The following is a 25,674-nucleotide window of genomic DNA, read 5'->3' as shown; positions in this document are numbered from 1 at the left end:
ATGCCTTGTATCTTGGCCTGCTAGAATATGCTATCCATAGATTGCAAGTGGTGCTAAACGCTGTGGTCACCTCCTTCTGAATCCACCAAAGAGAACGAGGATCTTGAGTCATCTTTCCTCTCTGCACTGGCTCCCAGTAAAGAAGAGAATTCTGTTCGAAGTTGATTTTTCGTGCTCTCCTCAATATTGGTCCTGGCTATCTGGCTTCCCATACTCTAGTCTTTTCTACAATCCTGTGAGGCGCTTTGGCCAGAGTGCCAAGAGTGAGACTGTCAACGACTGGCATGCACTCCTTTCCCTTGTTAGGGCCACCTAAATGGAACTCTCTTTCGATGCATCTGAGACAGGAAGCTTCGGAACCTGCTTTCAGGAAGGGATTGAAAACGTGGTTATTCACACTGTAATTTGGATTGCTCTTGAATTAGTGCAGGGACACTCCTAGGAGCTTCTGAGTGCTTTATATATTTGCTTCATCATCATGTTCTGCAGAAATAATAAACAGTGAACATGCAGGTGGAGACATCCCTTTAGAACAAGGTGTAGTTAAGACCTGAGGCCTTGTTAGCATAAGCCAGGAAAAGACACTTCAACATGTCATAGTGAATGTGTTTCAAAGGTTATGGCATCAAATATGAGTATACATGTAAATTCAAGTGTAGATCCGCATTTTACTCAATGCTAATAATACACAATTATATAAATGCACAAAAAAAATCCCACAGCTGTTTTCTATAATATACAGTACGCATGGGGCACATTGCAAATCTGTTTTTCAATCCCACATTACACATAACACACATTGCCATGATAGCACTCACATTGCCATGTATGTAAAGTGCACAAGGCCCTGCCCATTTCCACATGTACAGTACATACAGCATATATTGCCAAGTCAATTCCCTCAATGTGCGGCTCCCACAGAACATGGCATGTTCGATTTCACATTGCAGGTTTGAAAGCACCGTTGCCTTCACAGTTTCCAAATGCCTGTTATGGATTTCGAACGTTGCCTCCAAAGGTTGGTTACTATCCTATATGTGAAGCTCACACAGCATTCCTATTTCCATACTGCCATGTGTGTAGCACAGATTGCTATGTCAGCATCCACCTTGTCCTATATGTAAGGCAGACATTGCCATGCCCTGCTGTACGCTCTCGCATAGATCGAACCCATGTTGCCATGGCAGCTTGAACATTTGATGAGTAAAGAAATCATTTCCCTTTATGCAGCACATGTGGCTGGGCCTGTTTACACAATGTCAATTTGAGATGCACGATCACCAGGCCCATTTCCACCATCCCAACTATTTACCATACTTTACCATGTAAAACTCACTGCTGAGGTGCTGCTGGGGCTCAAAGCCCGCCAGCTCCACCAAGACCCAGAGCTGACTATTGAACACGGATGCCTGGACCCACAGGGCACAGGGCAGGCCTTTACCATACTGGCCAGCCAAGCAGATGTGGTGGTGTGCCCCACTGACGCCATCTTCAACATTCTCATTGAACAGGCAGCGTGCTGGGTGGAAGGGTAACACTTTCCATCATGCATGTGGAGACATGTATTTTAAGACGCTTTGTAAATGAGGTAGAGTGTCTTAGCGCAGAGTGTGGTTTGCTCTAAGTACACAAGAGCCTCTGTACTCTTAAAATTAATTTGTTTTTCAAAATGTTTGGTGGTTGGTAGATGCTCACTGCTTGGGAGCACTGGGACCATTTTATTACTACTGTGAGCTAGAGGACTGTGACAGGTGCCAGACCAGGCCTGAATTATATAGAGCTTCACCCGGTATATTCAAGGTGGTCCCCAGGACCAATAAAGTGTTGGCCTTTGGCATACCTTTTCTAGAGGCAAGGATCCTATTGGAGGTGGAACCAAAAAACCTTTGCCATCCTCTGCAACCACCCACACCATCCTCTGTTCTCCCTTTCTAGGCTCAACCTACAAATTGGCCTGCTACTTCACCAACTGGTCGCAGTACAGAGAAGCACCAGCAACATACTGGCCAGCAGATGTGGACCCAATGCTGTGCACACACATCATCTACGCTTTTGCCAGCATGGAGAACCACAAGATCGCCACTTATGAAGAGAATGACCCAGAGCTCTACCTGCAGGTCAACGCCCTCAAGGAGAAGTCAGTAATTATTACTCTACATTTAAATGCATTTCCACCTTTGTAGTTAAGGTTGACACTAGGCTCCTTAGAAAAAACATTTTTTTGCATTATTAATGCCCTCCATGGACAAATAAACACCAAACGTTGGAAACTCAAGGTGCAAAGTCAAGGTGCAAAAGAAGCACTTTTCTGTATAATGGTATAAAGGTAAAAATTTCCAAAGGCAATATTAGCTAAGGGAAAAAAAGCCACAATGAATGTACACTAAATTAGGTAGCATTGTGTGATTGCTTTCATTTGTTACTTTTGGTGGGTTTGGAATATAAATTAAAAATAAAAGTGGCTTTTGTGCATGCATGCCTCACCTACAATTGGTGGCATGCTTCATCACCGAGTCCCGTCTATATCCAAGGCGTGGTCGGACTTTCTGATTTTCCCTCTCAGTGGTTTGGAATACTGAAATATTAAACAAGCACCAAAACCCTGAAAACAGCTAATATTGGGTTCATTTGCAGCAGCGGCTCCGCCGATAAGGAGCGTTCCTCCACTTTTCTGTGAGTAGTACAAAAAGGAAAAATAAATTGATAATAGCTCAATGTTATCCGTTTATTTTTCCCTATTGGCTTCAGGGCGAGGCAGGCTGGGCTGACCAGAGCAGGGGCTAGGGGCGGAGTGGTTGGCACTCTCTAAGTGCACATGACTGTTTGGCTGGTCATCTTGTGCAGGCCAAATCGTCATGCGCACTTAGCATGTACACCACCCGACTGTATTGCACAGCCTGGGTGGAGAACATGCACAGGCTCCCACTCCCAGTCTGAGCGCTGAACCACGGCGCTCTGACCAATCATGAAGCTGCTGTCATGCTGTTGACAGCAGCGTTGTGATTGGCTAGGGGAGCCTGTGTGCTTCTTGCTTTCTGCATCAACGTCGGAAGAGGACCGAGAGACAGTGGCCTGTCTGCAGGTAAGTGGATTTCTTTTTTTATCCCTCTCTCCCCCTGTCCCGCTAACCCCGTTAAGCAGCAGCTGCCACGGTTAATTTGTCATTTTTAAATCTCTTCCCAGTATTTGTAAAAATATGAAGACTAAAACATAAACATGTTGCACGGAACATTGTAGTTCATTACAGTTGCAGGTCCTGGCTCGGCAAATGTGTTAGTAGTAAGATTAAGGCTCCTAAATGTCTTAGAACATTGATGACCTCTGATACTCATTACGTCAAAAAGTCATCATTATTGTCCTTCATGGCCTCGGACAAAAGTTCACAATTTTAAGTACTCACTATGCTGGCACCATTAATAGCTATTACTGGTTGGGTCTATTAGTACTTTAATCCTATTTTGTATTGGGTAGGCTATTGGATAATTTGCAGTTGCCGATTATGAAAATAAAAAGTGGGTTAAATTCAAATTTCATATATCAAAGTTAACATGTAATATCGAACAGTGAAAGAAAAATGCTCATTCATAAACCAATTTTTAAGAGCTTTGTACATTTTCAGCGTTGTATAATCAGTGAACATGCAATTGACATCTCTATACATATATTCTTCTCCCTGGGTAATCTAGTTTTGCTCTGAAACTTATAAATGAATACGTTTTATTCCAAAAGATCGCACATTAGCAGTATGTGCCACCATCACTGATTATATAATTTGGACATCTGAAAACACGTGCAATGTGCTTGAACATATCTTATTTAGGCGCTTATGTGTGTAAAATAACATAATTTAGTATAAAAAGTGGGGGTGGGTGTAAATTGTGTAATTCCTAGTAGCATACTCACACAGAATTACTTAAAGTTTCTGCAAGATTGTGCTGAATTATGCAAAAAGAGTAATTCTGCATTTAGCCCTATTTTCTTAGTGCAAACGTGCCTCCTAACGTCCCCTACCCACACATTTGGTTTGCCTTATTCCTTTTTTGGGGCATCTCAACATTTTTATGATTTCTGGTAAATAACTAAACTGATCAAGAAACATGAAACTAATTATAGATCTTTAGTATTCCAACAATTTGCCATAATCGCAAGGGCAATAAAATAATAAAGTCTGATATTAGGTAAGGCCATCCCTCCATAGTCTTTATTAAGCTCTAATTTTTTAATGTGTATTTTACTTTTTTGCATCTCTGGACAGTGATTAGATATTATTAGTGAGGCAGTATGTTCTAAATCTATTTTCAATTTTAGTATAGATAATATAGCCCTTAAAAGCAGATTTGAACGTGTCCCAAACAACAGCAAGTTTGCTATGGCTATGTTTATCTATAAAAATACCTTAATGAAACTGCCCATATCTTGTATCAGAGATTCATCCTGAAATAATAATTTGCCAAACATCCATCTGGATATATATATCTCCAGATATTCAGGCACTCAGTTGACATATGTTAGAAGCAGTGTCACTCAGTAGTACACACAAATAGTAATTTAGCTTAGTATATATCTATAAGTCTCAAAAACGTTTGTGAAACACTTACACTCACTTGAGGATATCATCAGTAATGTCATTTGAGATGTCATCAGTGATGTCACTGACCATGTCATGAGTGATGTAATATGTGAGGTTATTAGCAGTGCAATACGGGGCTTGAGTTATAGTTAGCTCAGGTAACTGCTGAATTTAAATGGTTTTCTATGAGTGGAATCTTAGCCTAACTATAACGTCCTTACAAGTGTCTCAGGAGGTGATAATGTTAAGCCTCTCAGGTGAGATTTTGAACTGAAACTCATCATTCTAAATAATAAAACTGTTTTTTGCTCCATAGGAATCCCGAACTACGCACCCTGTTGGCGATTGGAGGATGGACCTTTGGTACTGCGAAGTAAGAACTGCTTTTAGAATCAGAACGTTCTACTTCGGGATGAGAGTGTGGTCAGTGATCAACATTTACAAACCAACAGAGAGTGGAGCTGGGAGGAGATAGTGAGTAAGACTATGAAGGAGACAGTGAAGTTTGAGAAGATGTTCCATGAAGTTAGAAAAGGGAATAATCAGTGAGATTAGAGATGGACATAGGTCTAAACTCGGGGGTTGAAAAGGGACTTATAAAGTTAAGTTGTAGATGATTACTGAAATTTGTGGTTGTACTTCTGTTCAAGTGGTAGACCGAAGCTGGGGATGATATTACTGATATTTAATGAGGTTTCAAACTTTCATTGAAGTTGAAATTGATAAGTTGTCACAAAGTTAGAAATGTCAATACTGATTACCACAGTGATTGTTGTTGAGGATCCAGAGTAGAAAATATGCCCATGTAGCAAGCACCTTTTGATTGATCTGTGTTGTAGATTCACAGCTATGTCTTCCTCTGCGGCGAACCGTAAAATATTCATTGATTCGGTGATTGACTGGCTTCGTTTGTATGGGTTCGACGGACTGGACCTGGACTGGGAGTACCCAGGGCATGCGGACAGAGGGAGCCCTCCAGAGGACAAGCAGCGCTTCACCATCCTGGTTCAGGTCAGTGAACATGTATAAAGATGAAATCTATGCAGAGACGGTCCTACCTGTAGGGAGCAGCTGAGGCCATTCCTAAAACTGTCACAGGCAGAGTAAATGGCTAAACTCTGGATGAACTTGTCATTAGAAGCCTTTTCAGACAGCAGGGGGTTGTCTTGTCACATTGAGATTGTGCAATTTCCCTATGTCTTTGAAAGGATAGTAGAACTGGGACAGAGCCAGTGATCAGCACACATTTAACTCTCTGTGCTGTCGTATTGGCTAATACGTCACACACTGCCCATGTGCCTTCTAGCCCCGCTCGCTGTGTCCAAGTGCCTCCCTCGCCTATGTGTAGCCTCAGCTTCTCACAAGGGCCATTGGTGCCCATTTGCCTCACACTGTATTTTTACTCAACACAAGCCGCTCATACTGTCAACTCGTGCAGCTGTGGTTGTGTCTTATTCCTGAAACCGTCTCTCCATCAACCCTCTATCTCCTGCTTTTCCCAATTTCTCCATGTATCCTTGGACCCCCTCACTGCATCCATTTGGCCCCGGCTCCTCACACTGGGCCAAAATTTAAAAAATCTGACTGTGTATATAGCAGATGGACCCACACAAAGATTCACAAACTCTGAAAGCAGCTCTAAAAATGGATTCACAGAGCCAGGATGGCCATCCTCTTGCATGCACTGATGTCACTCATAAGCATTCATTAGTAACAGCTCGAGGGTTAATGAGTGTTTCCAGGGGAGCAGCAGGCTATTTAGTCGAGGGAATGTAATGTAAATTAGGTGAACATTCATCGAAATACTACTCCAGGGTGTAACTCAAGCCACTGCAGCCTTGAGGCGTGGAGGGACCTCACCCCTTTGGGGGCCCCAAAACACCTCAGAGGTCCCAAACACGTCAGGGGTACCCATTCAGGCCAAGGTCAATGAATATCTGTCAGCTATGGGAGACGCAGGGGCCCCTCATCACATTCCACAGAGGAGACCCCTCAGTTTACATCATGCCGCTGTACTACTCTCTGGGTATACACTGAGATTAAATAATAGTTGTGAAAGCAAACAAACATCCTAATTCCAGGCAGGTTCCAGGTTTCCGCGCGTCTACTCTCCAAACTAGGATTAGGAGTAACAAGCATGGTGCAAAAGTTGCAAATCACAAACTAGTCTGAAGCACGCCAAATAAGTCTGTAAATCGCGTACAAAAGCTTAAATCTCCTCAATGAATTTGCAACTGCCCAGGTACCCATAAATGTACAATTTATTTTCTGAATCAGACTCACTCTCTCTCCATGTGCTCCTGTCTCTTCAACCTGTGCCCATGTGTGCCCATCTCCCTAGGTTGCCTGCCATGTGGGTCCATCTTTTTTTTATATGTGACCTGGCTTCCTCCCGGGCACATGTCCTTGCACTTTATCCTCTGTACACTGTTCACGTGAGAGTGCATTTCACACTGTTTGTCCCTCTGCTCCTCACACTGTGCTCATGTGCCTCTGGTGAGCACACACTTTTTGCCTTTCCGCCTTACTACAGAGCTCCCACCAGTGCCTCCCTGTGTGCCCCCAGCTACTCTAACTGTCTATACTTTCCTTACCCCTCATAGTATGTCCATATTGCCTCTTCCACTGCCTGTTCATGCTGCCCCCTCCTCGCTCTGTAAGCTTGTGCCAGTGGCCATGACTCCTCCCATGGTCTCTTGTGAGTCCCAGGCTCCTCCCATGCTTTTGTTTCATGGCTTCACACGGTAAGCATGTCCCATAGCTTCGTCCTGTGCCAGTCCATATGCCCCTCCTCCCCACACGCTGTCCATCTTCCACGTCTTCCCATACCGCCTTTCCATGTTCCGTAGCCCCGCTAAGTGATGGACAGTGAGATGTGTTCACACCCTAAATTTCACCTCGCGGAATAAGTAGATGCCACCCTACTCTTGTCCAATCTCTCCATACCTCTAAATGCCACACAGAAATTGTAAGTGAATGTCTGCTGGTCTGGGGATAATGAGGTCTTCTTAGTACAGTGCTTGGGAAAAGTGTGGCCATTTGTAGGATTTTTCTGGGCTCCTCTGCTAATCCTTGCATCACGCGACCCCTTGCAGCACGTCTAGCATCCTAGAACCATTGCTGTAGTAGACGAGTGAGAGTTTGTGGCTTGATCCTCAGCAAGCTATAACCACTCAGGGCCTCGTTTACAATAATTTCATGCACGGCAGCGCAGTAAGCCTTCCTGCTGCGCTGCCGTGCGTCACAATAAAAGGGCAGGAATATGTTGTATCTACAAGATGCGGTGCATTCCTGTCCTTCTCCCCTGCACTGGCACACAAACAGCAGCTGTGCACAAGCGCAGACACCCTTGCGTCATTTTGCAAGGGTGCCTGCGCTGAGGGGATGATTGTTTCTGTGCAGAAAGAGACACCTTCCTCTGCAGCATGCATAGAAAAAGTAAAAAACGAGGAAAAATAAAAGAATTTCTCCTCATTGCACCTCCTTACGCCTCCCTTGGGAAGGCGTAGGATTCTGACGCATTCCCACGTTTACAAAATGTTGTAAATCTGGGAATGCCTAAAGTTACATGGATATTGCGTGGGAACACCCACAGCAACACCTGTGGAACGCCCCTTTCACGCAGAGGTATGTGTGAAAGGGAATTTTTTTTACAAGACCATGAAAAGTCATGCAGGGTGACTTACTTGGCCTTTGTTAATATGGGGAAGACCATTGTGCTGCCGGTGCATCAATAAAAGTGACGTACAGATGGCGTAATGGGCTAGTAAATAAGCCCCTCGAACAGGTCATGTAACAGGAAGATGGTAAGTTAGGAGTAACAGTGTAGGTGAACAAATGAAACGGTGAGAAGGTTTCACAATCTCCCAGGTCCCCTTAGTTAGGATATTGATCATGGTGACGTACTGTTGCAGAAAAATATCCTTTGCGGTTTACTGTAATGCATAACAATTGTGACTCTTACCTGTATTTTTAACCAGGAACTGCTTGAAGCTTTTGAAGCCGAAGGCAAAGCGACAGGGCGCCCCAGACTGCTTGTCGCTGCGGCTGTGTCTGGTGCCAAAGGAACCATTGACACTGGATACGAAATTAAGAAACTTGGAGAGTAAGTACACCAAATGGCCCGGACGACCACCATCAAAAGGAAACTGATGCAATCTTGCACTTTAGGAAGACATTTCATGTACACAAAGTCTTTCACTGGAAGGTCTTAGTTGGTATTTATATCCTCACTCTAGAGTTCCACCAGAATGTTGTACTCCTCACCTTTTTTACCTTGTGTGTCAAAGATCTCTTGTGGCACCTTCCCTAGGGCGGATGGGAGTAAACCCACAGTAGGGGTGATGGCCATAGAGTTGGCTTATGGAGACTGATTAACGTTGGTGGCGTAAGAGCGCCTGGTACCTAGTTTGGGAAATCTCATTTTAACTTATTACAATCAAAAGTTATTAGTGCCTGTGGCATTTGTGTGGTACATGGAGCCTGTAAGCTTTTTCAGGCGGTGTACCATCTTCTCTGATGAGACCTGATGGTAGGGCTTTTCTCCATGGTGTATTTGACTCTCCAGCAGCAGCTTAAGTAAGAAGGTAATGGTCACTAGCAGGTGGTATAATTTTGGGGCCAGATAATGCAATGAAATATAACTACTCAGAATCAGAAGGGGGGGGGAGGACAGGCAGCATTTAGAGTTTAACTTAGTAATTGCAGGTTTTGCTCACCATATCTAGTTGTTTATTCAGTATCAAGTTGTCACCTAAGGAATTAAACCTATTTTTTTTTGGCTAGTTTGTAAGAATATTCTTACTCTAAATATTGGGGTAACAGTGGAAATAGGATTGGGTTTACCCAGAGTGTGTAGGGCCTACAATTCTTCGTTAACTTGTGCTCCTTTTGTTGTGGAATTGCTGAGGGCCACCTAGAATTCATTTGTGAAGGCACTGTTCGCTGTGGTGCTGCACCAGTTTTTACAGTGTGGAAAATCTGACATATTGATTTTCTAATGTCTGTATATCCAGCTGAGTCTCAAAAGTCTCGACACGCATAACTTGCTGTACTTAGATAAGTCATTGTGTCTTTTTTTGTTGTTGTAAGGCTTCTAGATTTCATCAGTGTAATGACCTATGACTTCCATGGACCCTGGGACAGGACCACCGGCTTCAACAGTCCTCTGAATAAAGGAAGCAACGACTGGGGAGGCTATGCATACTACAACTGCGTAAGAGGACTTTTCCATCTGTCCTGGCTGCTCTCTAATATATCTCTTGACATGTTTAAAAGTATTGAGGGGCAGATTTACAAGACCCTAGCACCACTTTTGCGTAACTTTCCCCATGTTAAAAATGACGCAAAAGTGGCGCACGGCCTTGTAAATAAGCCCCAGAGTTTTTTAGAGTTTGGCAGATGCCTCGTCCGCCAAACTCATGGTTCGTCCCTGTCATTTAAAAGTGCCATGGTTCAGCAGGTGGAACCACAGCTGGCTTTCTGGCCTGAAACCATAGACTAACGGCCCACCCAGAATAGTGCAGTTGGTTAATGTAGGTCAGGGGCACCGCCTCCTTAGGGCGGTCCATGTGCAGTCAATTGTTTCTGTTCAGGATCGCCCGGGAAAGCCTGAAGTCCTAAACAGCAAGCAACAGAAATGACCCCCATGTGGTGGGAGAAAACTCGGCGCATCAGGGCCAACCTTTGATTTTTTTGACTTTCAATTATAAACTTTTGGAAGTTTGCTTTTGAAAACCAATATACGTTGCCAAAGGTGGTGCCCATTCGGCAAAGGATCAGTGCTTTCAGTGGTGCCACCACAGTGGCTTCACTGTTAAACACGAGTTACCGGCAGGAAGCCGAGGATTTCTAAATCTGGTGACCAGTCTCCCAGAAGAGGAGCAGGGACCATAACGTCCTCTGACCTGGTTTGCCAGTGCTTTGTCCACCAGAATCTAATTGACATCAAATCTGTTATGATAACAAAACATTTATCTAAAGGGGACAGTTGGCATTGTTGAGTAATGCATTAATGACTGTAGCAGTAATGGCTGTTCTTTGTGAACTGTAAAAGCCACTGTTTCATTTATGTATCAACTTTAGGACTTGGGCGTTGCTAAATATAGGATGTAAGCACATTGTGCAGCAAACTTTGATGTGTTCCATAACACTCTCTCTCACTCTTGACCATATTGCTGTGATTGTATCTCCAGGAGTATGCTATGAATTACTGGAAGGAGAAGGGTGCACCAGCAGACAAGCTACTGATGGGATTTCCAACATATGGGCGGTCATTCACCATTCCTGGCTATGACACAAAGCCGGGAGCTCAGATCAATGGCCCAGGGACCGCTGGTGAATATACCAAGGAGCCAGGCATCTTAACCTATTTTGAGGTGAGCTTCCCTTGCAAATTCTTAACACCAAAGTGTCATTTTCTACCTGAATTTGAGATGAATGAATGAATAAATGAATGGTTTTATAGAGTACACAGCTGCTCAAACCTGAGCATCCCAGTGCTGAAGATCAGTCAGCGGTTAAGCGGAGTAAGAAGAACAAGAGTAGCTATGAGTAAAAGAGGCAGGTTTTGATTTGTGGCTGAAAAAATGGTCAGATGTAACAGAGCGAATGTGCAATGGCAAGGAGTTCCAGAGTTTGGCAGCACCAAAATCGAAGGAATGACCACCATCATGGGATCTGTGGAATCAAGGAGAAGTAAGATGTCTACGACCAAATAATCCCCAAGGCTCTGGCAGTGCATACAAGGAAAATGTATCCAGAAGATATTTGGGGCCTTTGTCTTGAACTGCGCTAATGGAAAAAAAAAACCTAAAATTGGATTATCCTGATAATGGGATGCCAGTGAAGGAGTTTAGTGATGGTAAAGTAGGCTGCCATTTAGGAATGTTAAGGATCAATCGAGCAGCGGAATTCTGTACAACTTGATGGTGCTGTATCGAATATTTAGAGCTGCCCAGCAAGAGGAACTTACCATAGTCAGGTCTAAGGGTAATTAAAGTATCTACCATTCTTTTGCCAGCAGTGGAAGCAATCTACTCAAATAATGTTTGAAGGGATTTCTTAAGAAAGAAACAGGTGGCAGATAGGGAGGTGGCCTGTGGGGAAAAAGAGAGATTGGCATCAGTTCTGGTGCCCAGATTTTTGGATGCATGATGGTTTTGGATGATGGCCAGGTTCTTTTGGACTCCACGCAAGAGGCCAAATCAAAGATGCCCATCTGAAAAGAATGAGCTCCCTTTTATATGAGTTAAATTTGAGGTAGCTGGAAATCATAGATTTGGCTGCTAAGGAAAGACAGTCTTCAAAGAACACTTGGAATAGGGCATGCTGAATATAATGAGACTGACGGCTGAGTCTTGCAGAGGTCTGATGGGCAGGTCATGTTGCATAAACTGAGTCTCTGGCTTAGCTCTACAAGGTTTGCTTTCACACCTACAAGCGACATGAGTGAACTTAGCTCAATGTACAACACAGGTTTTTGCAGCCCGCAGAACCTCATCCAATACACAGTTGCGTCAATGTTTTTGGGTTACTACCAGTCCCTAAACAGGGATCTAGGGACACTGTGGTGTTTAAAAACAAACCATGGTAACATTGATATCCATAGCACCTAACACCCTAAAACCTACTTCTATGCACCATGCTAGGAGAGCATGGAATGTAAAATAGCTTGCAGCTAGATTGTCTTAGAAATAATGGGCACACTGCATACCTGGTTTGTAGCAGAACTCTGTAATTGTCAGGAGTCAGGGAGGTTGTATTTCCTGAAAAGGGCAAACACGCATTCAGCATCATCATCAACTCCTTCTGGGCTTGGTATCAGCAATTTTTTTCCTTACATCTTTATTTTGAATTTTATTGGGGATGTGGACACACACTTTGATATCACAGTCCCTTACAATATACATTATTAAACATACAACTTGACAGCGAAATTCGGAAAAAACAGATGCAAGTGGCCGTAGCAGTGTTCGTCGTATGCTCAGGTCCAAAACATTTGCCTCAACTTTGTCCTATTATGGATTCAGAGGTTGACACACAAGGTAGACATGTGCTGGTGCAGGGGTTATTGGACGGGGTGGATATAACATTCTGAATACCTACACTTCCAATGTTGAGGACAGGGAGTTCTTCCCAAACATGCAAACACTGATGGGTAATATGGTGATGCGACTGTTGTGGTGGGGGACTTCAATTGTGTCCAAGACCCATTTATAGATTGACGGCCAACCAGCGGTATGACTAAACTAGGTATGGTGGACACTCTAACTGATGTTATGAATAATTTGCAATGTGTAGATGTGTGGAGAGATTGTTATCCAACAGGGTGGGAATATTCCTGCTATTCGGCCAAACATAATACTTACAGCCGTTTAGACCGTGCCTTGGGTACATCTAATATGCAGCTAGATATACAGAAGGTAGTCTACCTGGGTAGGTTCTTATCTGACCACTCCCCATGCTACTGGAGTGGAATGGAGCCTGGACGCAATCTTACGGGAGACTTTGACGATTGCAGATGAAGACATTGCTGGATGTGTCATTTAGACAGGCCCTTGGTGAAAAGATTACAGAATTTTTTATGTGTAATTGGGGCACCATGACGAGCAGGGGCATGGAGTGGGAGGCGCTCAAAGCGGTTATACCTGGGGAATGTTTTATTAAGATAAGTGGTCTGCGTAGACAGCTGCAGGCCAAACTGGGGGACCTTGAGAAGCAATTAGCGGAGGCCCAGCAGTTGGATGAGGAGAGCCCAGATATAGCTGACTCCTTAGTTGAAATCAAAAGACATCTTGGGGATACATGGGACAGATTAGATAAGACGAGAGCACAGGCAGAAACTACACCGAGAGGGACCCCGAATAGGTAGATGGCTAGCCTGGCTACTTAGGAGAGGGACAGAGAAACCCCCATCATGACTCTCCGCCGTGGTGACGGAACCATGGTCAATACACAGTGACTTATTACTGAAATCTTGAAGGACCACCTAGTAGACCTTTACAGGGGAGGTGTGACTGCTGATGATATGACAGTGCCAGATTATTCAGCAAGTAAGGAACTTTCTGATTTGCCATCCCTCTTACGAGACGAGCTAAAGTCAGATATTACTCTTGAGGAAGTGAAACAGGTGGTTACTGATATGAATTGCAGAAAGTCACCCGGGGTGATGGATTCCCGGTAGAGTTCTGCCAGGCATATAAGGCGCAGCTGGCGGGACTGCTGTTAAAAGTATTTCAAGAGGCAAGGGGGAGTGGTGTGTTACCCCACAACACTTAGGGAAGGGGAAGTATGTTTGGTACCCAAGTCGGGGGGATGTGTAATGGATCCATCATATAGTCCTCTCACAATGCTGAATGTGGACATTAAAGTATTTTGTAAACTGCTGTCGAATTGCCTGCCAGCTGCGATGGGAACACTGGTCCATGAGGACCAGTGTGGTTTTATACTAGGACGTAGTATGGCCCTCAATTTGCGTAAGGTTGCCCACGTCATACACGAGACCAGCATTGATAATGCAGAAATGGCACTTGTGTCAGTAGATATAACTAAAGCATTTGACACAGTAGAATGGGGTTACTTACAACACATCCTAGAGAAGATGGGCTTTGGCCCCCGTTTTTGACACTGAGTGAAAATACTATACACTACACCCAGAGCAAGGGTACACAGTGGAGGTCTGATGCCATCCGCGTGGGATGTGCAACGTGGCACCCGACAGGGATGCCCACTCTCAACATTACTCTTTGCCTTAGCAATGGAGCCGCTGGTGGGTTTCCTCCGGGCTGCAATGAATGATGCAGGTATTAAGGTGGGGGATGTGACGCACCTCATTTCACTCTATGCTGATGTGCTGTTCTACATGTGGGGCCCTTGGAAGCGGTACCATTGCTTCTGTCCAACGTGGAGACATTTGAGATGGTGGGGGGATTTCGGGTTAATAGAAGTAAATCTGTATTGTTCTCAATAGGGGCACTGGTGGGAATCCAGGACACAGATCATTGGTGTTGCATTGGGAGATGGATGCCTTTTGATATCTTGGAATCAGGGTGCGTCACGCAGTAGCAGTTGAGCTGCGGCACTGCATAGAGCCATAGTTGAGTGGCTTGACTAATTTGGTACATTTCTGGAACACATTCTGATCTCTATGGTGGGAAGAGTGCTGTGGCAAAGATGGTGATCCTCCCCTGGTGTCTGTCTATTAAACAGAATGTCTTCTTTATGCTCCCATGCACCCTGTTTAAGATGGTGGACAATTTGTTGGTCTCTCATGTCTGGGCTGGAGGAAGGAGCTGTGTGGTATTGCCCCAACTCAAGTGTGATATGTTGGAGGTTGGAATGGATTTGTCAGACTTGGGGCTTTATTATTTCGCTTCAAAATTACAGCATGAGGTGAGAGCAAGCATGAGGATGATAACTGGGAGAAGAGGTTGCTCCGTGGCACCTATGATAAGTATCCTTTGAGGGAACTTCTTATGTGCAGATATTGGACACTGCATGATGCCCCTATCTGGTCCGACAGGTAGCAGAACTTTATGAGCGAGTGGTAATGGGGGTGCTCAAGCGACTGCCATTTGCTGGAGAATTGGGTATATGGACGTTGCTCCAATTTAAACACATTGCGGAAGAAATGTCAGTGATGCGATGGAGAGAAGGAGGCTGTGAAAAGATGGAGGATTTATACCAAGGGAAGACCTTCCTTACATTCGTGGAGGCTTCGAGAGGCATTTGTGCTGGGACGGGGTAATTCCTGCATTATGCTAAACTGTTGCATACAGTGCCACAGATTTGGACCAACTTCCCGGCTGCCCATCGGGTGAAGAACATATTGCAGTTGATACTGACAGTTGGGCCGGCCAGCCATTCAGTGATGCACCTCTGCAACGCACTTAAGACTGATATAGTTTAGAGGGAGCCAGTGGCAAGGCGGACATGGGAGGGGAGTTGTCCGAGCAGCTTCCTGACTCGGATTGGGATGCAGCATCTGAGCTGTCAATTTAAGTTAACTCATGTTAGACCTGGCATCCTTGGTGTGGTTTCTCCTGTCTTTTTTTGACTCTGCCTCCTATATTTCTGCTGTGCTGTGAGATAGATTCCATTTTTGCTGGTCTAGATGCTTTTGGCACTTTGACACTGCTGATCAGTGCCAAAGTGCAAGCGCACCCAATGTAACTTGTGCATATGGATTCGTGTTTCCATAATTGGCTTGTTTGACTTACTACTAAGTCCCTAGTCCAATACACTGTATGTGCCCAGACCATGTTAGTCAAAAGCTGCTAGTGGGCCTGCAGCACTGATTGTGCCACCCACACCAGCAGCCTTTCAAAGGGGTCTCAGACCTGCCCCTGCAGTGTCTGCGCGCAGTCTCTACTGCCATGTTGACCTGGCAAGCGCACCTACTTGCAGGCCCTAAGCTTCCCTATTCTTACATGTGAGACACCTCTAAGCAATGCCCAAGAAGTGAACAATGCACCACCACGACTTGCACCGCAGCCCCAATGCCTGCTGATGCCGTCAACGAGGCTGCTGGCTGCACTGGAGCCAAGGGCACCACTCGTGATGCACCACCCTGACTCGCATCGCAGCCCCAACCTCACTGACGCTGATGCTTCATCATCGCGGAGCCAATACCTGACGTGGGTGACCTCCCGAATCCATTGACCCTGTATCGTAGTAAGGAACTGATGCCTCAACGCCACTGTGACGTCACCTCCCCTGCAACAGTAAGGAACCAACATCTCACTTCCCCTGCATCGCAGTAAGGAACCAACGCCTCACTTCCCCTGTTGTCATAAGGAACCGACATCACCTAGCGCCAACGAAGCATCACCTCCCTGGCGCCGTGAATTGCCTTTATTTTCATCGTTTGCCAAGGTACTATTCCTTGGGGTCCGAGCGACTCTGAGCCTGATGCCGTGCTGCTCACGGTTGGCGCCGTACTTTGGGATTTTCATCTGTCACAAGTCATATTAGTCCCAGGTGCAGCTATTTGTTGCTACAAGCTTTATTTTGTGAGTAAACTATTTTTGGTCATCTCCTGATCGATGTATGGTGGATTTTTGTTGTTTTGGTCTTGTTTTGATTACATAAAGATTTCCTGTTTTTCTAAACTGGTGTGATGTCCATTTGTAGTGTTTTCACTGTATTACTGTATGTGTACACAAATACTTTACGCACTGCCTTTGAGATAATCCTGCCTGCTCATGCCAAGCTACCAAGGGGGTGAGCAGGGGTTGTCTAAGGGCGTAACTCCCTTACCCTGACTAGAAGCAAGGGTCCCTATTAAGACAAAGGTGCAAACCATTGAGAACTAAAGACCCCCATTTAAAACAACTCACTTTAATTTTTTGCACCGCACGTACATTATGCTGATTAAACTTAGTAAGATGTATAGTGGTAGGGGAGCAGTCTGTCCTAGGTGTGGGTGTGAGGGTGCTACCTTCTTGTACATAGTGTACGACTGTCTGAGAAACGGGAGTTTTGGCAGCAGGTAGTGATGAAACATCAGGCGATGGTGTTTGAGGAATACCCTCAGATGTGCCACCTAGGCATTATTAAAAAGCCTAGTAAGTGGAAGATGTACTGGAAATTCCTACAGTTAGTATTGTTATTGGCCAGGAGGAGAATAGCCATTGGGTGGATGGGTGCTAAAGCACCCTCTGTTAAATTGTGGCATAGGGATGTGGTAGAGTTGGCGATTGCAGAGGAGGTCCATATGAAATTTAGTCACAGAGATGATAATCTAAAGGAGGATCTGGACACCTGAACCACTTTATAGGGGAGTATACACAGGAATCGGGATTAAATGATTACGCAGACCACACAATCACAGGGGAAAGTGAATCATAATGGATTCATTACTTCTGAAAGTAAGGTTGAGCAGGGAGGTTTATGAAATACATGTGCTGAGCAGGCTTCAGCACTACTGAAGGCTTCTGGGAGAGTGATGAACTTGGTGAGGTGTTTGGAAATGCTTCACTTTTATTGTATCCTGTATCATTGATGATGCTAAATTGACATATAGACTGTCCCAAGTTGTGTTTTTTATAATGTTAATTTCTTAATATGGCTTATCTATAGATCAAAAGAACATTGTTATATATGTCAGAGATGTACTATCTTGTACTGCCCTTGCTCTGGGCATCTTTCAATCAATCAATCAATCATGCCATTTGTATAGCGCACTACTCACCCGGGAGGGTCTCAAGGCGCTTGGGGGGAGGGGTATGCTACTGCTCGAACAGCCAGGTCTTGAGTTGTTTCCTGAAGGCGAGATGGTCCTGGGTCAGCCGAAGGTGGATGGGGAGGGAGTTCCAAATCTTTCTGTATAATGCGTAATAAACAGAATAAAACAAAAGTTAGGTTGAGAAACTATCTTAATCAGGAAATTTGCCTAGTGGTAGAGAGTGTACAGTTTTAACAAGCAGGTGATTTACCCCACCCATATAACAGGACTTATTCAGAAAATATTTTTTTGCAACAAGTCAGATCTAAAGGTTGAATATATCTTACCTATTACAGTCAATTTTTATTTAGAATCTGTCTCGTTCACTAATGCTATAAAAAAACATGTGCAATGACAAAAAGTCCAAGCATGGAATAAAATTTTCAAAACAGCCCTGGCAGACGTTTTAACCAGATCCTACCCCCGATTTATGAAAGACTCTAAGCCAACTGTAGAGACATATTCGGAGTGGTTAAGAGCTGCTGTTACCAATCTCACCCTTGTTAAAACTAGCAAAAATTACAGAAGAAGATCATCTGCCCCCCTGGCTCTCTGCTCAGTTTAAGGAACTAACACAAAAATATATAAGGCAGGATAAGTGTGGAGGAAATACTACCGTAGGGGCGAAAAGATTAAATATCATAATTTATCCAAGAATATGAAAATCTGATTGTTATTGAGAAAAGCAAATATTTATCAGAGAGAATTAATTGAGCTACGATTTCCACATGAGAACTCTTTAAAACAGTTTAGATACTTTCCAGATTATTTTCAAACTGCACTATGGTCCCTTGTCAGCTGGCCTGTGATCAACTTGTGGGTTTCTTGAAAAATAGGGTGGAGGAAATCCATGGCAAATTAAATATGAATGGCAGGCCTTTGGTTTCATCACTGGAATCAAACAGTACAATTCCTGGTAAAAATACCATTGTTAAGTTTTCCCTTCTTATGGAGGAAAGAGTAGCTCAACTGATAGGCCATACAAAATCTGGGGCCCCGTCTGACCCTTGCCCCCCCCAAAAAAAAATTGTTCATGAGGTTGCTGGGGTGATTACTCCCCCAAACTATGCTATTAAACTCCATTTTGGATTCTTGACCCTTTCCTATGGAAAAAGGCTTCTATTCTCCCACTATTTTGAACAAACCTTCATTAGATCTAAAAAAAAGTGAAGGACTATATTTCTATATTTTTTTCTACAGAGTTTTACATAGCGCGAACTTGACCAGATGGTAGCTTGTATCAGAGCGCTTTACAAAGCACCAGTTGCGTTAAATGAGGACACATTGATTTTTGTGAGGCACGGGGAGATTACGTGATTTGCCCAGAATCACAGGATCTTCAGCGTCATTGCCGAGACTCGAACCCGGATCCCCAGATTCAAGGTCGACCGCCCTAGCGGTTAGGCCAACTCCTCTCCCCTATTTCTTGGTTACCTTTTCCAGCTAAGATCCTTGAAAAACATATGAACATCTCACTGTCTAAATTAGTGGAGGAGAAAGGAATCCTAGATTCAGCACAATATAGTTTTAGGTTAAATCACAGCACAGAGTCCACTCTGGTTGTGGCTTTTGAGGAGCTGAGAAGTACCCAGGATAATATAGGCAAGGCATCAATGATCCTATTGGATCTATCGGCAGCCTTTGACACCATTAACCATAAGTTTTTGCTAGATCACTTGGTAGAAAGTGGAGTTGGAGGCTCAGCTTTGGAGCGGTTTCATTCCTTTATTTCACACAGAGAACAATCACTGGCCTTGGGGGATTGGATTTCTAAGTCCTTTACACTGCTATATGGAGTCCCTCAGGGCTCATCGCTGAACTCCACACTGTTGAACATTTATGTGGGACCCCTGACAAGACTAATTTGGTCATTTGGTTTTGCTCCAGTAGCATATGCAGATGACACACAAATTGTTGTTTATATCTCGAATGGTATTGATGAGACAGCACACCGCTTCAATGGATGTATGAGAGCCATTAAACAATGGATGAACGATAACAGTCTTATGCTTAATACGGCTAAAACTGAGGTTCACCTTTTAGCAAGGAATTGGTCTCTTGGGATCAATACTGGTGGCCCCAGACGCTTGGCTCTCCTCCCACTCCGGTATCTTTTTCAGGAATTTGGGAATAATCTTGGTTCCCAGTTTGTTCTTCAACGCACAGATTAATAAACTCACCTCCTCTGGTTTTGCGTAAGATCAGGAAGATTCTTCCATTCATCCCTTTGAACTAAAAAAATCAGTGGTCACAGCCTTGGTGTTATCAGGGCTGGATTATTGTAATGCCTTATAATTAGGCATTCACCAGCTCAAGACGGGTAAAGAGAATTGCAAAGTTCAAGGCAGTGTCTGGGACATTACGAAAGCTTAACTGACCTCATGTGAAGAAAAGAGTCAGTTTCAAGGCCTTATGCTTGGATCAAAATACCCTGTATAGGGATAGCCCAGCCTACTTGAATAAAGGGCCTAGCAGGCCTCTACATTTGACTAATTCTAGGACAGCAATGTCGGTAAAATCAAAAAAAGGAATTGGGGAAGTAGGAGTTTTATTTACTCCACAGCACAACGGTGGAATAACCGACCTGAACACATAAGAGACCAGTCTTTTTTTTAGCTTCAGGAAACAGCTGAAAACTTAGTTATTCTCTTGCTCAATGTGAATAGATGCAAGCAGTAAGTCTGAGTTTTGCAATCGTTCTTTATTCAGTGCAGTAGATAGACATTAGTGCCAAGATGCCATTGGCATTCGAGCGCTTGACAAAACAAATCAATATTAATATCTCTGGAATCAGGTAGTCTAACTCCTGGCTTACTCAGTTTGATAAGCACAACACTACTGAGTACATTCTGATTACCTTATCTTTTACTTTCCCACCAGGAATATGAAATGTCCCCATGAAAAGATTGGAACAAGTCATCAATTTCCTCATTTTTGCAACTATCTAAATTTGACAGGATAGTTGAACTGCATTTCTTCCATTTTATACAATGCACGTCGACTTTTGGATGTTGTCCCAGAACTCAGCTCTTTGTCTCGATAGTTTGCTATAGTCATATTTTTTTTAACCTGAGTTTGGATTTCTTTGGAAGAATTCTAGATGTGTCTATTCTCAAGATTTTGACTTCAAATTTTCAATTCCCTTACTCTCTAATTTAACATTTTCTTACGCAACATCCCCCAACAATAGCTGCCATAAATACATCTCATAATATTGACATGGATAAATATTATGCCTCATTTTTGGGCAAGAAATGAGTAATACCTTCTCTGGTAGTTTTCAAGTCTATAAGACATGGTTTCATGGAAACATAACAAGTCAACAATGGGATGACGTCAACCTACACAAAAGACACTGGTAGATGTAGCATGTTTGTTAAATAAGGAACCTCATCTATCTGAGTAAGAAGGTAGTTTAAGTACTCATGGACAAAAAGGAATAGTTTAACCATTTGTGCATTAGCATACCAGTTGCGCTACCAGATGCTAAAAAAAAGCTTCACCAGCTTCACCAAGCGAAGGTTTTCAATTTAGAATCTTCTATTTAAAGGGAAGTGCCTTTAAACGGATGTGTTATCAGAAATAAAGCCAACTCACTGAGAATAGCACGAAATGGTGTTCATGGTGACATGCCCCGAGCCAATCACCAATTTTGTCCATCATGTTTCAGTGTTCCAAATTGAGAGCCTCAACAGTATTCAGCCCAAAAAGTCAATAGTGGGACGATTTTGTCCTCATGGATCTTCAAGACTGGGGTCAGTGAAAAACCCTCATAAGCATTATAAAATGTGTACACAGTTTCTTAATGGGGATAGCTTTCCAACTACGAGAAGCAATATGAACCTAGATAGCCTAGATAGTTAAATGTGACAATTATCTTATTTTTTTTTACCATTAATAGGCCTTGTGCTAGCGTCATTTTTTACAAGGCAACAATATTTTGATTTTGGATGTAACTGTGTGCAGATGCTTTATGGCGGCATATAGAACCAAATTATCCAGGTGAACCTGGACCAAATTATACTGGCCTTTTGCTGTTTGGTGAGGGAGGCATTGTCTGCATACATAAGCAACAGTGTAAATTCTTCCCCAATTTTAGGAGTGCAAGTTCCCCTTCACAATACTAAGAGGAAAACCTGAAGGAAAGATATTGAAAAGAGCTACTTATTCCGTTACTGAGACTTTTTATTTTTCAAAATTGTTGCTAACTGGCCCTTTTCTTTCAAACTTTGTTTTGCCATATCATCCTGATTAAATTGCACTTTACAAAGTCTTTGTTCAACCAACATCCTTCTACATATCTCCCTGTTGAGGGCTGGATGCTCACCTGCAATCAGGGTCTGGGCCTTCATCTGTCTGATGTGACAGCGATTGTTTCCGGAAGCCACAATGTCACCACATACTAGAATATGTGGTAGGCAAGTGCCTCTGAGGGGCTGTCATCTTTTAGGAGAAAAAATACAAAGTTGTAAATAACCTCCTTGCTGGATGAAGATTTCAAAGGACTGAAGAAACCAGAAACAAAGGAGTCTAAATTTGAAATCCGCCTGGAGCAGAGAGTCAGGATCAGCAATTGGAGAGAGAGAGAGGAAAAAGCAAAGGAACACAACTTTGTTGAGACACATTCTCTAACCAGGTGGAAGCCCTTATATAATGAAGGAACAGAAAAAGGAAATTACATCAAACACCACAAACCAGGAAACATAATGAACTGAGACAATTAGGAAGACACCAAGGTAAAAACAGCCATGATACAAAAGGAGAAGAAATGAGGGATTAAGCCCGAACTGGAGAAGCTGTGGGATAATTTGACTGCCATTTTGAAGCTAGAGGAACAAGGAGAAGCAGCCAGGGGCACTAGGTGAGTGAGACTCATAGACTGCAAATGCGGGCTTCTTGCAGCATTCTCTGCAGCCCAGCAACCAAAGGACCATGCAAGGTGCCACAGGTTTCAGTGCCCTGCCGGCTGAAACCCTGCAGCCCAACACTCCCAGGCAATTACTTTTTTCCCCAACTGGGTTTTCCTTAATATTGATCAAATACAGTGTAGAATATCATTAACCGGCCTCTAGTCATTGGCTATGTCACTGGGATGAGGAGTAAAGGTTTGGAGATAAAGCTATTAAGGAACGCACATAAAAGCTGTACTGTAATTTCAAATGAACTAAGCGTTTCACTAGGATTTATTTGTTCCTATAACCCTTTGTTTGTCCAAGATAGGCATATGACATGGGGGAAGTTTTTTTTTCAAATAAAAAAAAAGATCAACTTAAATATAGTTACAAAAACATGAAATCTTATGTACAAAATTATTGTCTGTCACAGAATTGTCGAGTTGAGGAAGGAGAAAATCACTAAAGAAACCACCATGGAACATAACACATTCTCGTGTATGAAGTGCTCATTCAATTTAGGAGAAATAAGAGGCCCAAAAAGTCCCATTGCTTGTTACAGATCCTCTATACGATTAAAAAAAGCTTTAGTCTACATGCAAGTTTCTATAAAAGTCCATCTTATCAATCTATATCTCCTGTATGAAGATATACCCTTTCAGTCTTTTAGAGTGCTTCCTGATTTTCATTTTTTTAGCGTATGGTTCAAAGCTTTCACATTTAAAGACAAACTTATTAAACTACCTCTCTTCAACACCCAAACATTGGTTGAAGGTACAAGTGACTCTCACCAAAGGAACGCCATGTAGCAAATTCAACTATGGTCAACACTATTCAACTCCATTGTGATGAAAAAACAGGTATAACAATTACCACTACACCATTAATCAGTCTCTCCTATGCAATCATAGTCAAACACCTCCAACAAAAAGGTCTCAAAAGCATCTAGGTCACCAAGAAAAATAATAACAGAACAGAAGAAAAGATAGAGCAAATATGAATCCTTTCCTGCACACCCTGGTGCCTCCACCACGAATCTTAAAGAAGGACACACCGGTTGACAATTGCTCACCAACCCTCTAACATGCAACATAATTGATTATTATGTTCATTCCAGTGGGCAAACCAGAGCTTCTAAACAAGGTTTGAACAGTTTGCTATTGTGTCAACTAGAGTTTTCAATGCCATCCTGGAAGGGGGAGAGGTCCCACCTTCCTGGAAGGGCGCTGAAATCATCCCCATTTTAAAAAAGGAGAAAAGGGCTCCCCCGAAAATTATAGACACATCAGTCTCATTGATGTTTCCCAAAAAATCTTTGGGAAGGTTATACTAGTCAGAATCCAACAATGGATGGAGAACAATCATGTACTTTCTGACCTTCAGGCGGGCTTCAGGAAGTCCATGAGCACAACGGATCAGGTCCTCAGATTCCTCATTTTAATTTGGAAGGAAGTGGCCACCTTTACGTGGACTTAAAAACAGCTTTTGATTCCCTCAATAGAATCCAACTGTGGTCCGTCTTGATAGATATGGGTCTACCACCATACCTGCTTAACATCCTGGTTCGCTTGCATGTAAACAACTTTGCAAAGGTTAGATGGAACACGAATGGTGGACTCACGGGCAATATAAATATCCAAAAAGGTGTCAGCAGGGTGTGTCCTGGCCCCTACTCTATTCACACTTTTTGTGAATGGAATTATAGACGAGCTCTTAAATTGCGATGGAGACCCTCCTAAAATGCCAGGCAGAACTGTCCCCTGTTTGCTATTTGCGGATGACACCCTATTGATTGCAAAAACGCCAAGAGGAATCCAGAACCTCCTCAATAGATTTGAGGGGGCCTGTAACTTGAGGGGGCTTGTAATCAATTGTAGTAAGACCAAATACATGGTGTTTAATCCCTACAAACATCACAAGGGAATGTTGCTCCTCAACTCCCAAAGTCTGGAGCGGGTAAAATCCTTTGACTATCTTGGGGTTCGAATAAATGAAAGTGTAGCTTGGTCGGACCAAATAGAAAAGAGCACTCTAACACTCCAACATATAGATAGTGCAATAAACAAGAGGGTCAAAATTTCCACATACAGACCAGTATCCCCACTGATACAACTCCATAGAGCAAAAGGGCTAGGTGCAGAGCTCCATGTAGTGGAACTTTGGGGCTTAGAAAACCTAAAAAGTCTAGTTCTTGCGGAAAATAGATTCATCAGGATAATTTTAAATTTACCCATGAACACCCCTCCTTTACCCCTGAGATTGGACTTTGGCCTTAGATCCATTGCCCACTTCGCCATCTTGAAGGTATTAACCTTTTGGATCAGGATCTGGGTTAATAACTCTCAAGTTCCTTAGAGAAGCTAACGGAGCTAATTACCCTCCACAAAATGAGCGGGAGTGTTAAATGGCTATGAGGGATCAGAGATTGGTTCCATAAACTTAGTTTGGGTTTTATCTGGGATTGCACAGAAGGTATTAAAAAAGGGATGGTGTCCATACTGAAAAAGAGGTTTTGGGATTACCAAGACCAGTGCACTTTAAATGTGAATACTCAATGCACACTGACCTCTGCTTTTCTTCAAATAAAACCTAGTCATAGTTTTGAAATGTTCCTTGATGAGGTTGAACCACCCCAGGCGAGAATGCTGTTTTTACAATTCAGATACTGCACTCTGGCTTTAAATTCAGTAAAGAGTATATGGGGTCATAACTTACTCCTCTCAACATGTCCTATGTGTCACTCTGCTATAGAGACTAGTAGTCACCTTATTCTCTATTGCACAGCCTATACAGATTTGCGTAAGATCTGGATCGCACCAATTTGCCGTCTGTTATCATGTCGAAGTCCAGCAGATGCAATGAGAATTTTTAATTCAGAGTCGACCAGATGGCTTGTTTTTGCACTTTCAAGATTCTTGTTGCATGTGTAGTGGAGGAGAGCGAAGGCTATGAAAAACTGTTGAGCTGGTAAATTGTGATAATGAACT

The 25,674-nt window shown here is 43.2% G+C and overlaps 1 protein-coding gene across 1 annotated transcript in view; it reads left to right on the top strand.

Moving 5' to 3' along the window:
• LOC144755602 (acidic mammalian chitinase-like) overlaps positions 1-25,674 on the top strand; it is a 61,531-nt gene that overhangs the window by 15,434 nt on the left and 20,423 nt on the right. Inside the window, exons 3-8 of the mRNA XM_078644712.1 lie at positions 1,936-2,137; positions 4,887-4,943; positions 5,410-5,581; positions 8,551-8,675; positions 9,662-9,785; positions 10,765-10,947. Of these exons, the coding sequence (XP_078500838.1) occupies positions 1,936-2,137; positions 4,887-4,943; positions 5,410-5,581; positions 8,551-8,675; positions 9,662-9,785; positions 10,765-10,947 (863 nt within the window). The remainder of the gene's footprint in view (positions 1-1,935; positions 2,138-4,886; positions 4,944-5,409; positions 5,582-8,550; positions 8,676-9,661; positions 9,786-10,764; positions 10,948-25,674) is intronic.

The sequence above is a fragment of the Lissotriton helveticus genome, chromosome 5_1, assembly GCF_964261635.1.
Source record: "Lissotriton helveticus chromosome 5_1, aLisHel1.1, whole genome shotgun sequence".
In the NCBI taxonomy this organism is placed as follows: Eukaryota; Metazoa; Chordata; class Amphibia; order Caudata; family Salamandridae; genus Lissotriton; species Lissotriton helveticus.
The sequence above is the reverse complement of the archived record's forward strand: the minus strand, read 5'-3'. Positions and strand labels throughout refer to the sequence as shown.